The 13,149-nt window shown below is 58.8% G+C and overlaps 1 protein-coding gene across 3 annotated transcripts in view; it reads left to right on the top strand.

The window, feature by feature from the left end:
- The window catches only part of WNT7B (Wnt family member 7B), a 50,055-nt gene that overhangs the window by 21,938 nt on the left and 14,968 nt on the right, over positions 1-13,149 (top strand). For 2 of the 3 annotated variants that reach the window (XM_073214038.1, XM_073214037.1), the window contains exon 2: positions 3,407-3,633. In XM_073214038.1, coding sequence (XP_073070139.1) covers positions 3,407-3,633 — 227 coding nt within the window. The remainder of the gene's footprint in view (positions 1-3,406; positions 3,634-13,149) is intronic. The other variant, XM_073214036.1, reaches the window with a different exon arrangement.

The following is a 13,149-nucleotide window of genomic DNA, read 5'->3' as shown; positions in this document are numbered from 1 at the left end:
GTCCACTTTCTGTCACTATGGATCTACCTTGGCTGGACATTTCATTACAAGGAATCCTACAAAACGTGGCCTTTGTGTCTGGCTTCTTTCACGGAGCGCAGTGTTTTTGAGGTTCATCCATGTAGCATGTACCCGAGCTTCATTCCTTTATATGGCCAAATACTACTCCATTGTATGGAGACCACATTCTGTTTACCCATCACCTGCTGACGGACACTTGGATTGGTTCCTCCTCGTGGCTATTGTGAGCAGTGCTGCTATGGACATTTGTGTACAAGTTTTTGTTTGAACACCTGCCTTCCGTTCTTTTGGATATATACCAAGTCGTGGAATTGCTGGGTCCTATGGTAATTTCATGTTTAAACTTTTTGAGGAGCTGCCAGACTGTTGCCCACAGTGGCTGCCCATCTCACATTCCCACCAGCAACGCACGAGGGTTCCAGTGTCCCCACATCCTGCCAGCACCTGCTCTTTTCTGTTGTTTTGACCATAGCCGTCCGAGTGGGTGTGAGGTGGCACCTCGTTGTGGTTTCGATTGGCACTTCCCTAATGTCGAGTGGTGGTAAGATTCCTTGACGTGCCTATCGGCCATTTGTATCTCTTCTTGGAGAGATTTCTGTTCCAGCCCTTTGCCCATTTTCAGATGGGATCGCCTTTTGTAACTGAGTTGTAGGAGCTCTTCAAGAGGGGCTCCTTGAGTCTTTACTCATTTGTTCATTCCCTCCAGCATTTCACAAACACTTACGGATGCTGGGCTCCTCGGGGCAGCTCCCGAGGCCCGATTCACCTCAGACCTGGCACTGCCGCCCGAGCGCTTGCAGTCTGGTGAGAAAGCTGCATGTGCGAACGGCCCCTGGGCGACCACAGGTGAGGATGGTACGCGAGAGACAAGGGGCTGCTCTGCGTTTTCTCTGTGCCTGGGGTCGAGGGGTTTGAGCTCAGGGGGGCTTGCGTTTGGGCCTGGAAGAGAAGTAGTTTTCCAGGTGAAAAAAGGGAAGCAGCATCCCAGGCAGAGGGACCAGCACCAGGGTCGGCAGAGGCCAGACCTCCCCCCCCCCACCGGCGGCCTCTGGTGCCAAGCACAGGAGCCTGCGGTGCTGTGGCTAGGCCTGCGCAGGGAGAGGCGTGGTGAGGGCTGGGTGCCGGCGGGGCTGGAGGGGTCTGCCTGGAGGCGGAGGCCAGGGCCCCCTCATATGTGAGCCCCTGACCCCAGCAGGATTCTTGCCCCAGACAGTGGGGCTTTGAGGCCCAGAGCCTGCGGGAAGACCCTGGGAATGGGGAGCTTGCCTTCAGTGTCCAGGATCCAAAGCAGCTCCAACCTGAGGCCTGGAGTCGAGTGCCCAGCAGGTTCCCATCCATCTCATTTTCCCCGGGTCGGTTTTCTGAGGTTCTACAATTACTTTGGACTGAATTCCCCAGATTCCAGCCTGCTCCCAGCCCCACCTGCCCAGATGCTCTTCCTCCATGCCAGCCTCCGGCGTTTCTGCCCATTGTGCCCGTGGGGGGTCTTGGCCAGATTAGCAGGCAGGGCGGGCCAGCCATGGGGATTGAGTGTCACCGGGGTGCCCTGGTCCCTGCACGTGCTGTGGGCTCAGACGACATGGGGACTTTCCCAGCTGGCTGTGGGTGCTTGGCGGCCCTGGAAAAACACTGACCTGTTTCTCTCAAGGAAGGGGCTGGCAGGCGGCAGGGGGGGTGAGGGGGCTCACTGTACGAGGGGCCTAGGGCTGTGCACGGCAACTTTGGGGGCCCCTGGTGGTCTCCCTTACTCTCGCCCTTTGTGCCATCACTGAGTGGGCCTAATTTGTTGTTTGGAAGCCAGCTGTTGCCCGAGGGTCTGCTGAAAGCAGTCCCCACCCAGATGGGCATTCTGTCTGTTCTCCTGTGGGTGTTCAAATTGGTGTAACTTCTGTGGAAAACAGTTTGGTGGGTCCTCCGAAAGCTAAATAAGTTACCGTATGACCTGGCAGTTCCACTCCTACGTACTTGAACACAGAGACTCAAAGACTTGTACGCCCATGTTCAGAGTCACATTGTTCACAACTGCCAAAAGGTGGAAACAACTCAAATGCCCATCAGCTGGTGAGTAGATACACAGAACGTGGCAGCCACGCAGTGGAATATTATTCAGCCACAAAAAGGAGTGCAGTCCCAAGTCATGCCACAGTGTGGATCAACCTGAAAACCTTATTCTAAGTGAAAGACGCTAGACACAGAAGGTCACAGTGATCCCATCTGTGTGGGATCCCGTCCATGTGAGATGCCCACAACAGGCAGCTCCATAGGAAGAGACAGCAGACTAGTGGGTAACAGGGGCTTGGGGCAGAGAGAACGTAAGTGGCTGCTAAGGGCTGTGAGGTTTCTTTTCAGGCAGTGAAAATACCTTGGAGCTTGGTAGAGGAGCAGCTGGAAGACATCTCAAGTGTAAGTGCCTGGACTTGTACACGTTAAAACGGTGAGCTTTATGTTATGTGAATTTCACCTCCTTAAACAAACAAACACTCTGCTGACATGATAACATGGCAAGTAGAGAGAGTGAACCTGGCAGGTCTCCTGTCTGAGGCCTCAGGCAGTTTCTGGAGGGTGCCCGCTGGTTAATTACAAGGCACCCTCAGGGGACTGCTCTGAGTTTATGATGTTTGCAATAAGCACCCTGTCCAGGCCAGCGCACAGTAGGTGCTCAGTTCACGTCAACTTCAGTTACCTCCCCTGAGTCCACCCAGCCGTCCAGAAATGAGCCACTAATAACAAGAGCCGTCTCTTCCCCACAACGTGCAGGCTGTCTGCCCCCAGTTCTCTGGTCTGAGCCTGTGTGGTGGGGAGTGGAGGAGACGGGCAGGTGTCTTACCCCCTTTCATGGATGTGAAAACAGGCTCAGAGAGGCCTTCCCAGCTCACACAGGGGTTGCAAATCGACTCGGGCCCTGGTGGGCTTGGTGCCCAGCAGCTGCCTGGCCTGGAGCCTGGGGGGAGCTAAGGGCTGCAAGGGAGGGGAAAGCCCCCCGTGGTCTGGGAGCTGGGCTTGCTGCTCGGGGCAGTGGCCGATCCTCAGTTGATGACTGCCAAGTGCCAGGTGTCCAGGTCTCTGACCTGAGGGGTCTGTGTGTCTGGTTCAAGGCATGGGAGCTGTGTTTCGTGTGCTCTGTAGGAGTGCTGATTCGTGGGACTTGCGATCCACGGTTCTGGGGCTTCCAAGGCTGAAGGGTACCCGGGTGTGCACTTTTCCAAGCCAGGATCCTGCATGGGGTCAACAGAGAAGGACCCCTTGAGGGCAGGGATCTGGGTTTGTTCCCACAAAGCAGAATAAGGGCCCGGCACACTTTCCCTGACGGGGCGGGTCGGGGTGGGCTGCAGGCAGGGAGGTCCTGGCCGGCCGGCTCACCTCTTGTCCTCTCCCGTCTCCGCAGAGCTCTGTCGTCTGTCGTGGCCCTGGGAGCCAACATCATCTGCAACAAGATTCCTGGCTTGGCCCCACGGCAGCGTGCCATCTGCCAGAGCCGGCCCGATGCCATCATCGTGATTGGGGAGGGGGCGCAGATGGGCATCAACGAGTGCCAGTACCAGTTCCGCTTCGGACGCTGGAACTGCTCCGCCCTTGGCGAGAAGACTGTCTTCGGGCAAGAACTCCGAGTAGGTAAGGGCGCCTCTGGGCCCAGGGGGACCCACCATCGGGGCTTTGGCTGGCCAGGCCTGCCACTGGGCACCACCTCCCGATGACCGTTTCTTTGCCCTAGCAGCTTCCTGTGGCCTTCTCCGTGTCAGGCCTGGATGGGGGCTTGGGACCCCAGGAAGATCCAGACCTGGCCGGGGACCCTGGAACACCACTGTAGCAAGGGAGACGTCCGCAGGGGTCAGCTATGCATGTGGGCGGGGTCCTTGCTCCAGGCTGCAGGGCCAGAGGCCATCTCCGGGCGCGAACGTGGGCCGGGCGGGCTGGTGGCATGGCAGGGCAGTGCCGTGGTGAGAGTGCCCCCGCTACTGCTTAGCAGCTGCTCCGGCTCTCCGGCTTCCAGCTCTGTGTCTGGAAATGGGGTAACAGGGGCAGTTCTTACACAGGGCTTTCGGTAGCCTTGATTCGCATTGTGGGTTCCCAGCCCACAGGAAGTGCTCTATAAATATGCCATGATTTTGAGAGTGGAAGGGATTCCAGGCACAGGACAGCGTGACAAATGTGTGTAGCTGCTGCGTGTGATGATGTGGGAGCCCTGAGGAGTGCAGGTGCTGGAGGACAGGGTGGGTGGGGTGTACTGGTGGCCTGGGGACAGGGAAGGGGGCGGGCCTCTGGGTATGCAGGCAGCAGCAGCCCCGAGGCATGTCGAGCAGAGGTGGCGTGTTCAGCCTGCGGTGCACTGCTGTGCTGGGCACAGTCTCTGGGCCCCATGTTCCATCCCCGTGTTGACAGCCCTGAGGGAGGCCCCACCTGCCCATTTTACAGGGAAGGAGACTGAGGCCCAGAGAGGCTCACAGGGGAAGTGGGTCTTCTAGAATCTGACCTGGATTTGAATCCAGCTGCGCGACAGTGGGCATGGCTTTGGTCCCACTGGGGACGTGAGCTCTGAGCGAGCAGGCCCTCGCCTGGGTCCCCAGCACCCCTCCCATGCCTGTATGCAGGAGCTTATACAATGACTGCTATTGAACAGATATATGGGTGTAGATGGTGATATGACCTGCCTCTCCAGGCCCATGGGAGGGTCGGACGGGGGAAAGTGGTAACCCAGGGCCCAACACCAGGCATGCAGGGGTCTCTGTCATTCCAGACCCCAGCCTGCAGGCACATGTCCTTCTGACCCTAGAGGGCCAAGGAGCCTGGGCCTGCTGAGCAGCGCCACAGCTGCTGGGACCCCAGCCAGGACTGAGCTTTGCAGGGTGTGGAACGCCTGGTGTGGGGCTGGGTAGCACAGGGAAAAGCACCCAGGGGTGCCTTTGTGGTGAGCAGCCTGTGGGTGGCAGCTGGCACAGCGACGAGGGTGGCACCGCCTTCCCCCTGGGGCCCCACCACCCAAGTGCAGCTCCCTCTGTCCGGTGCCAGCTGGGAGGGCTTCAGCCCTGGTGCCTGCTTTGTGCCAGGTGCCCACTTGCCTGCCTGGCCCCCAGCCCTGAGACTCTGGGCTTTGCGTCCGCTGTGAGCAGCCCTGCCGCACAGCTGAGGAAACTGAGGCCCAGGGGAGTCGTGAGGTGGCACGTGGCCACATGGTCTGCACCGATTCAGATCCAGGTCTCTACCGCCTTGTCTGGCAATCTTTGCTGCCTCTCTGTGTAGAGAGAGATGGGCAGTGGCCATGGTTCTGTGGCTTGCAGAGGGGTGAGAGCCCAGACTTTACTTGAGACCCTCATACACAGGTGGTGGGGAAGATGTGGCCAGTCTGAGCCTCTCCTTGGGATCAGGCCCCAAACGGGGGGGTCCACCATGGATACCCCAGTAAATGCCCAACACCTGTGGACAGTCCAAAGCCCAGAGGAGCGACATTGGCCCCTGCCAGCCCCTCCCACCCCCAAAAGACATGGCTGGTACCCACACAGGACACCTTTACTGACCGTGGGCATCCCTGGAGCTGTGAGCATGATGGCTCACAGCTCGCAGCTGTTTCCTCTTGGAGACTCGCCGCTGGCCCAGCATGCATGGGCCTCCCCTTGTCTGTCTGCTCCTTGTCCCCAGGCAGCTCCCCCAGGGCCAGCATCAGTGCGGCTACTCCCCCGGGACCCCTCAGAGAGGCCGGCCCACGGCAGCCTCCAGCCAGACACGCTCAGCACCGCACTGCTTCAGTCTCCCATCCTTAGCCCTCCCCCAGCCTGACCACCCAGTGTCTCAGCAGGAGACCTGGGCTTTCCTCCGCCCGTCCCTCCCTTGTGCCCCAGAGCCCCTGCAGGGCTTGCCTCTGTGGCTTTACCCTGGCAGCTGTCAGTGCCTCCTGCCTCCTACCCCGCCCCAGCTATGCCAGTCACTTCCTTCCTCAAAAAACCTGCAGTAGCTCCCTGTTGCCCCAGGGTAAAGGTGACTCCTTAGCTAGGACTCTGAGTAGCCCCAGCCATATCTCACCCCCACCCCCCACCTCTGCCATCCCTTCTGGAAGGCAGAGCTTCCGCCTTAGCTAACTTCTCCTCCCACCTCTGGTTCTTTGCTCCTGCCGCTTCTCGCCCTGGGAGGCCCACTTATTCACCTCCGATTTCCCATTGCGGGAACCTCTTCTCACTCCTGCCTGGCTTCCTTGTCCACAGCCAGGCTGCAGTCACATCCTGGGGCTTCATCCTTCTTGGGTCTCTGCCCCCAGGAAGGGGTGGACTTCCTGGCACTTGGCTGAGCTTCCTGCTCTGCCTGAAGCCCTCCCTGGCCCCTCGCCGCCCTCTGACGAAGGCCTAGCGCCCCTCTCAGCCAGGAGAACTCGGGCAGCAGGAACCCTGCTGGGGGCCTGATGGCGGGCTGACAGGCACCTTGCTTCTCCGGGGTGCAAGCAGCAGGGCCAGTCCAGGGCAGAGGCATGAGGGCTCCCTGGGCATCGGATGGGAGCTGGGCCATGAACTGGCAGGCAGCCGGGGGCACACGTGGGAGAAGCCACTCAAGCGGGCCAACTAATGACTGGGCCTGAGTGGGTGGCACAGCCCCCTTCAGGCCTTGCCTGTGACCTTGGGCCATGCCTAAATCTTGAGAGCTTAAGGGAAACCCCTTAGAGGGGCAAATCAACTTCTGTGCAAAGTTCCAATCCCTTTCCCAGCACCTGGTGCTGCTGCTTGCATGCCTCCAGGGACGGGGAGCTCACTGATCATATTAGGTAGCTCTCTCTTATCATGGCCCCACACGGGCTTTGTTGGGGGCCTTCTAGGTACCAGTTGCTCTGCTCCCTTCAGGGAGCCAAGACCCACACTAGGCCTCCCTCCACCCTCTGCTGCCTGAGCCCACCCCAGGCCTAGTTCCTCATCTGTCAAGGGAGGCTTGTGCTGAGGCCCCTGCTGACCCATCTCTTCTGTTAGCTGGAAATGAGCTTAGGGAGGGTGAACGTGTCCGCATTTCAGCTGTCTCTGTCACAGGGCAAGACAGGGGCATGGGGGGTGGGGGGAAAGGAGAGTTGGGGGTAAACCTTATATTACAGGGATGCCTGTTAGAAACCTGGGGTCCGCAGTGACCCCAAGCAAAGTAGGGCATTTCTAACAGCACCATAATTGAGTCGGGATTATTGTAAGGGTTTCCCTGACAGGGAACGTGTAAGTTGAGGCCTGAGGGAGGGTCAGAGTGACCCAGACCAGCCTGGAGGTAAATGCAGGAAAGGGGGCTCCAGGTGGAGGGAAGAGCATGTACAAAGGCCCAGAGGCCAGAAAGCAGATGGCATTTTCCAGGAATTAGAACATCACGAGTGAACCACAGGGTGGGGAGGCCTGAGGCTGGAGGCAGGGCTGGAGGGCTGTGAACCCAGGGCCTGCAGCAGGCCTGGAAGGTTCTCAGCAGGAGAGGGACTTCCCTCTGTGCACGGGCATCCACCAGCCTCTGCCCCACCCGCACCTGAGCCCAGGGCTCCTTGGGACCCACTGGTACTGGGCATGGAGGGGCAGCTGTGTGCGCTGGGGCCGCCACCCCTACCCCAAGCTGCCATGGAACACTGAGTCCTGCCCATCATGAGCTGCCTTAGACATGAGCAGGCACAGGAGCCGCCCCTAATCCTGGCTCACATGGCTGCCCAGGCTGGCCAGCACCCCTGACTCTGCTCCAGCTTGCTTTGTGGGAGAGATTTGTCCTGGGAGCCCTGAGCCCACCAGGCACACACAGCAGGGGCACAGCAGAGGCCTTCGGTTCTGGGACAATCAAGGGGGCAAAGTGACTTAACTCCCAGGAACTGAGAGGTGAAGCCCTTGAGGCTTCCAGGTCTGGCACCGGCAGGGGCCTCAGAGGAGAAGGGGTGACTCCCAGGTCCTGTGCACCTACCTGCCTGGGGCTTCACAGCCTGCGCCCAGGGGAGGTGTGACATCAGTCCCCAGGAGGGATGAGGGCTCGAGGGCCGCATTGTCCAGGGGCAGGAGAGTGCTTGAAATATGTGGTGTGCAAACTGAGATGTGTCGAAAGTGTAAGATGCACAGCGCAGTTTGAAGACCTCAAAAGAAATAAGCAAGTAAAATAGCTTTTGAATGATCATTACGTTGATTATATGTTGAAATCATTGTTTGGACATACTGGCTAAATAAAACGTTACTAAAATTCAGTTCACCTGGTTGTTTTCACTTTTCTTTGTGTGGCTACTAGAAACTTTAACATGACATATGTGGCCCGCATGAGACTTCGGTCGGGTGGCACTGCTTTCCAGGGGGTGGGAGTCATCCAGGATTGCCCCACTCGGGGGCGGAGTGGGCATTTGAACCCAGATCTGGCTGTCTCCCGGGAGACTGTCCTCCTGCTCGGGGCAGGGCGCTCTGAGAGTGGAGGGAGGCTCACTCACCACCAGCTGCTTCCTGGGCAGTACGGGGCTGGGGGGTGACTCCCGTGGCGGCCCCTATTGTTCAGCCCACACGCATCAGGTGCCTGCTGTGTGGGTCCGTCGGCGCAGGGCACAGGGAGGTGCGGTGAAGGCTGCCCAGCTCTGCCCTTGGAGGCTCGCACCCAGGGTGAGCGACGTCAACTGGGTGGCCTCCGTGGCTGGGCTGGCCTTGCACCAGGCATGCAGACCCAGCTCTGAGAGATACATATTTTCTGCCTGTTCTGGTCCCTCCCCATCCTCGCCCCATCCTGGGGCCCAGCTTGAGGCAGCAGCACAGACTTTTTTGAAGCTCCAGATCCAGGCAACAGTGACACTAGGGACGACTGGGGCCTCAGATGTCAGAGTCGGACTTTCCCGGAGGCAAAGCCACCTGCACATGCCCTCGGCTCAGACACAATGAGGCCCGGGTTTTCCAGGTGCCTGAGTCTGTCCCCTCACAGAGGCCAGCTCACACCTGCGAGGTGTGGTTCCCCAGGTGACTCAGAAGTCTCACTTGAGCCACATGTGACCTTCCAGTGGGTAGCACAGATCCTGAGTGAAGGTCAGTGTGCCTTTGACCAGCTGGGTTCTGGGCCTGGGCGGTGGTCCAGTCCTCCCACCAAGCCATCAAAGCCACTTGGAACTGGTCCAGGATGGGAAGTTTCCACCCGCCCTGGCAAGGCACTGGTAGATAAGACAGGCTGTGGGATAGGGGTGGGGTCCTGAGGGGGAGAGGATGCTGTGGGATGTGGACCCCACTTGGGCCAGCTGCTGGGGCCCCACAGGGCAGCCTTGGGGACAGACTCATGCTCCCAGGGCTCAGTCTACCCACCCCTGCCAGGGGCCAAGGCTGGTACCAGGACTGCACCAGGACTTGGGGAGTCTCTCCTCAGAGTGAGGGGCAGACAGCCCCTCCACTTGCTCAGGGCCTGCCCTCCGGTCCTGCCCAAAGGTTCCATGGACAAGGGCCCCAGGGCTCTGGCTCTGCTTCCTGAGGTGGGATGCAGACCACAGGGTGGGCAGGCCTGACTCCAAGGCACAAGGCCCGGCCTGGACCTCAGCTCACCTATAGGACTGATGCCTCCTGACCCCATTTTTGAGAGAGTCATTTCTTTTATGACTGCAGTTCTCTCCCAGGGCCATGTGGCTGGGCTTTTCCTGTGCCTCATTCCAGGTTCTTGTGTCCACATGTCACACATGGGGAGACAGGCTCACAGGAGGCTAATGACTTGCCCAAGGTGACACACTGTTGAAAGCTAGAGATCTGAGCTCAATACTTTGGGTTGTGCCTCTGCAGGGTCCAGATGCCGGTGCTGGCCAGGGGGTGGGCAGTGCACAGGGTGGCGCTGGGGAAGAAGGGGCTCTGGCACCACCATGCGCCCACACAAGGGCAGTTGCTAATATCGCCGCAAGCCTGGCCAAGGGAGCGTTTACGAGGGCTGGCTGTCTGAGGCTGGCCTCCCTAAGAAAGGCTGCTGGAAGCTGGGCTGCAGGAAAGGCCTTCCCAGCCCCCTCAGAGCTCAGAGCAGGGGTGGAAGCTCCTAGAAGTCTAGCCCAGTTCAGGACTCAGACCCTGGGGCACCAGCCCATCCAGCACCTTGCTGTGTGACCCTGAGCCAGGCTTTGCCCACTCTGGGCCTGTTGCACCCCTGCCCCACCCCATGCCCCCTGGAGCATGACCCACTTGGCGGGCTGCCTCATGGCTGGTGAGGGCCTCACTGGGTCAGAACAAAGCCTCGGGCGCTCGGGGGTGCTGGCATGTTCGGACCTGGCGTGACTTTCCAACGTTCTGTTTATGACAACGGAGGGAAGTGCTTAAGGCGGAGACACTGACTCAGCCAGAACCAAGCTGGGGTGGGAGCAAGCACGGGGCTGGAGAGACAGAGGGCCCGAGAGGGACAGACAGAAGGAGAGGGCCAGAGCGAGGGCAGCAGACACGTGCGCACGCAGTACCCATTCCCCTGCTGCGGGCCCGGAGCCTGGACCGGCCCTGAGCTCTAGGAGAGGCGGCCCCCACACAGCGAGCACTTCTGTTTCTGGCTGCTCGGAGCCCTCCGCTGTGCACTGCGCAGCGCCCTTCCATTGTCACCTCCTTTAGCAGGTGCACAAGCAGGCGCGGGGCTGTGAGGCCACCTGCCCAGCCATCACTGGGCTCAGCCAGGATGATGAGCAAATCCAGGTGGTCTAGGCCAGGCCCCTGCCTGGGACTTTAGGCCTGTGGGGCCCTGGTGGGCCAGGGCTCTGAGCTGCTGATTCTTCAGCTGTGCAAATAGGGATTTGGGGCTGAGCCAGGCCTGGAGGCATCTCTGGGCTCACCTGACACCCACCATCCCTGCCTTGGCCAGGACCCTAGCCTGGGCCCCAGGATGGAACCCAGGCAGGGCGTTGCACGTCCAGGCCCTGTGACAGAGCCCAAGCTGTGGCCAAGAGGCCAGGCGGGGATGTGGGTATCCCAGCAGGCTTGCTCTCTCACCTGGGTCTTAGGGCCTCTCTCCCCATCTCCTGTGCTCCCCAGAAGTGCAGGGACACTGCATCCACTCAGCTAGGTGACAGCGAGAGCTGCCCAGTGGCTGAGGGTGTCTCCTCACCTCCCTGGCCGATCTCTCCACATGTAAACTGGGGGTGGGGGCCAGGCCTCTGCCACCCTCTCTAGGCTTGTGGGGGGCCAGGGGCTGGGAATGGCTCAGGCGAGCTTACCAGCTGGCAGTTCCCCGCTGGCAAGGCCTCAGGCCTGCCCCTGCCCCACCTCCACCTCAGTGCCCCTGTTCTGACCTGTTCCTCAGGAGAGTCATCTGGCAAGAGTTCCTTGTTATGGGGGTACAGAACCCACTGCATTGGCCTCACCCCCCTGTTACACAGGGATACTGAGGCCTGGGAGAGTGAAGGGCTGAGCCAGGGTCCCCAGGAATCCCAGTTCCATCTGGGTTGGCCCCTGGTGATGTGACTGGGCAGGGCTGGGGGGCTCCCGGCAGAGCTTGACTATCTGGCTGCCCTCACCTCCCTTCTGCTGTCTCCTGGCCACTCAAACTGCCTACAGCCAAGGCAGCTCCTTGATTTCCCCCAGCCTGATCCTCTCCATGCCTCTTTGTGACGGCCCCACCAGCTGTCTAGGTTCCCCATCAGGAGGCTCCCGGACTCATCCTTCCCTAAACCCCCTTACCTGTCCGCCTGTCCATTTGATTGGCTTCATCCTCAGACTGTGTCCTCAGCCTGGCCCATCTTCACCTCCTCCACCTGGCAGGCCATCAGCATTTCTTACTCAGATCTTGGGGGGCCTTTCTGCTCCCACCAGGCCATCAGCCAGAGGGTCTTTTCCAATGTTAGTCATGGCAGGACCCTTCTGAGGCTCCCCATCTTCTAAGAATAGAGTCTGAATTCTCCCTACAGCTCCCAAAGCTGACAAGGTGGGGCCCACTTCACCTCCCTGTGCTCCCTGCTAGGTCTGCCCATGCATCCAACCCATTCCCTCCTCAGGGATTTAGCATTGCTGTTCCCTCTGCCTGAACATCATTCCCTGCACCTGTGTGTGACTCACTCCTTTCATCATCCAGGAAGTGCCTTCAGCATCCCTTCCTGAGAGGGCCTCACTGCTCACCCTCCAGCCACAGTCTGTGTTCCTGCCACGGCCGTGCACTCTCTGTGAAGCCCCTCCAGCCCAGGGGCCTTCTGGGCTGTTGATGGGTCAGTAACTTCTGGGTGCCTGGCCTTGGGCTTGGGGATGGCTGAGAGTGGAGGGGCTCTCCCCTGGGACCCTGGGGGTTTGGCCAGGAGGGTGTGTGCTCGTTTCTGAGGACATGCATGGACGGTAGCTGTGTCAGTGAGCAAAGGCGGCTGACAGACAAGCCTGGGTCCCAGGCCTGTTCAGTGAAGTGGGAGGCAGTTTCCTTGTCCTCTCAGGTGGGGAGTGGTCTGAGCATGACTCTGGGGCCGCCAGTCAGATCCCAGCACTGTGGCTGGCTTGCTGTGTGACCTCGGGCCAGTTGCCTGCCTCCTCTGAGCTCAGCATCCTAACTGGGAGGTGGGGCCCTTGTGGGGGTCAGGGTTAAATCGAGTAGGACAAGTTGTATGCAATCCCTTGAAAACCATCAAATTCAGTATGTTTTTTATGACAACTTTACTGAGACATAATTCACATACTATATAACTTTTCCATTTAAAGTGTACAAGTATGTGGTTTTTAGTATATTCACCGAGTTGTGCAATCGTCACCACAATCAATTTTAGAACTTTTCATCACCCAAAAGTAGGCCCTGTACCCCTTAGCTGTCATCATCCTTCAAACCCCCAGCCTTTGGGAACACTCGTCAGCTTTTTGTCTCTATGGATTTACCTATTCTGGGAGTTTCATGTAAATGGATCCTACAATATGTGACCTTCTGTGGCTGGCATCTTCCACTTAGTGTAATGTCTTCAGGGTTCACCCACATTGTAGCATGTGCCAGTGCGTCCCTCCCCTTCATGGCTGAGGATTCTTCCAGTGTGTTGCTAGACCTTGGGTTGTTTACCCATGCACTGTTGATGGTTATTTGGGTGGTTCCCACTTCTGGGGCTTTCAGAACGATGCTGCTGTGAGTATTTATGTACAAGTTTTCACATGGACACAGGTTTTAATTTTTTTTTGGCGTCTATAGCTAAGAGGGGGATTGCTGGGTCATACAGTAAATCTATGTTTAACCTTTTGAGGAACCACCAAACTGAGCAGTGTCTGTTTC

This window comes from Manis javanica, chromosome 10, assembly GCF_040802235.1.
Source record: "Manis javanica isolate MJ-LG chromosome 10, MJ_LKY, whole genome shotgun sequence".
Taxonomy (NCBI): domain Eukaryota; kingdom Metazoa; phylum Chordata; class Mammalia; order Pholidota; family Manidae; genus Manis; species Manis javanica.
Note: the sequence above shows the minus strand (reverse complement) of the source record. Positions and strands in the feature narration are given on the sequence as shown.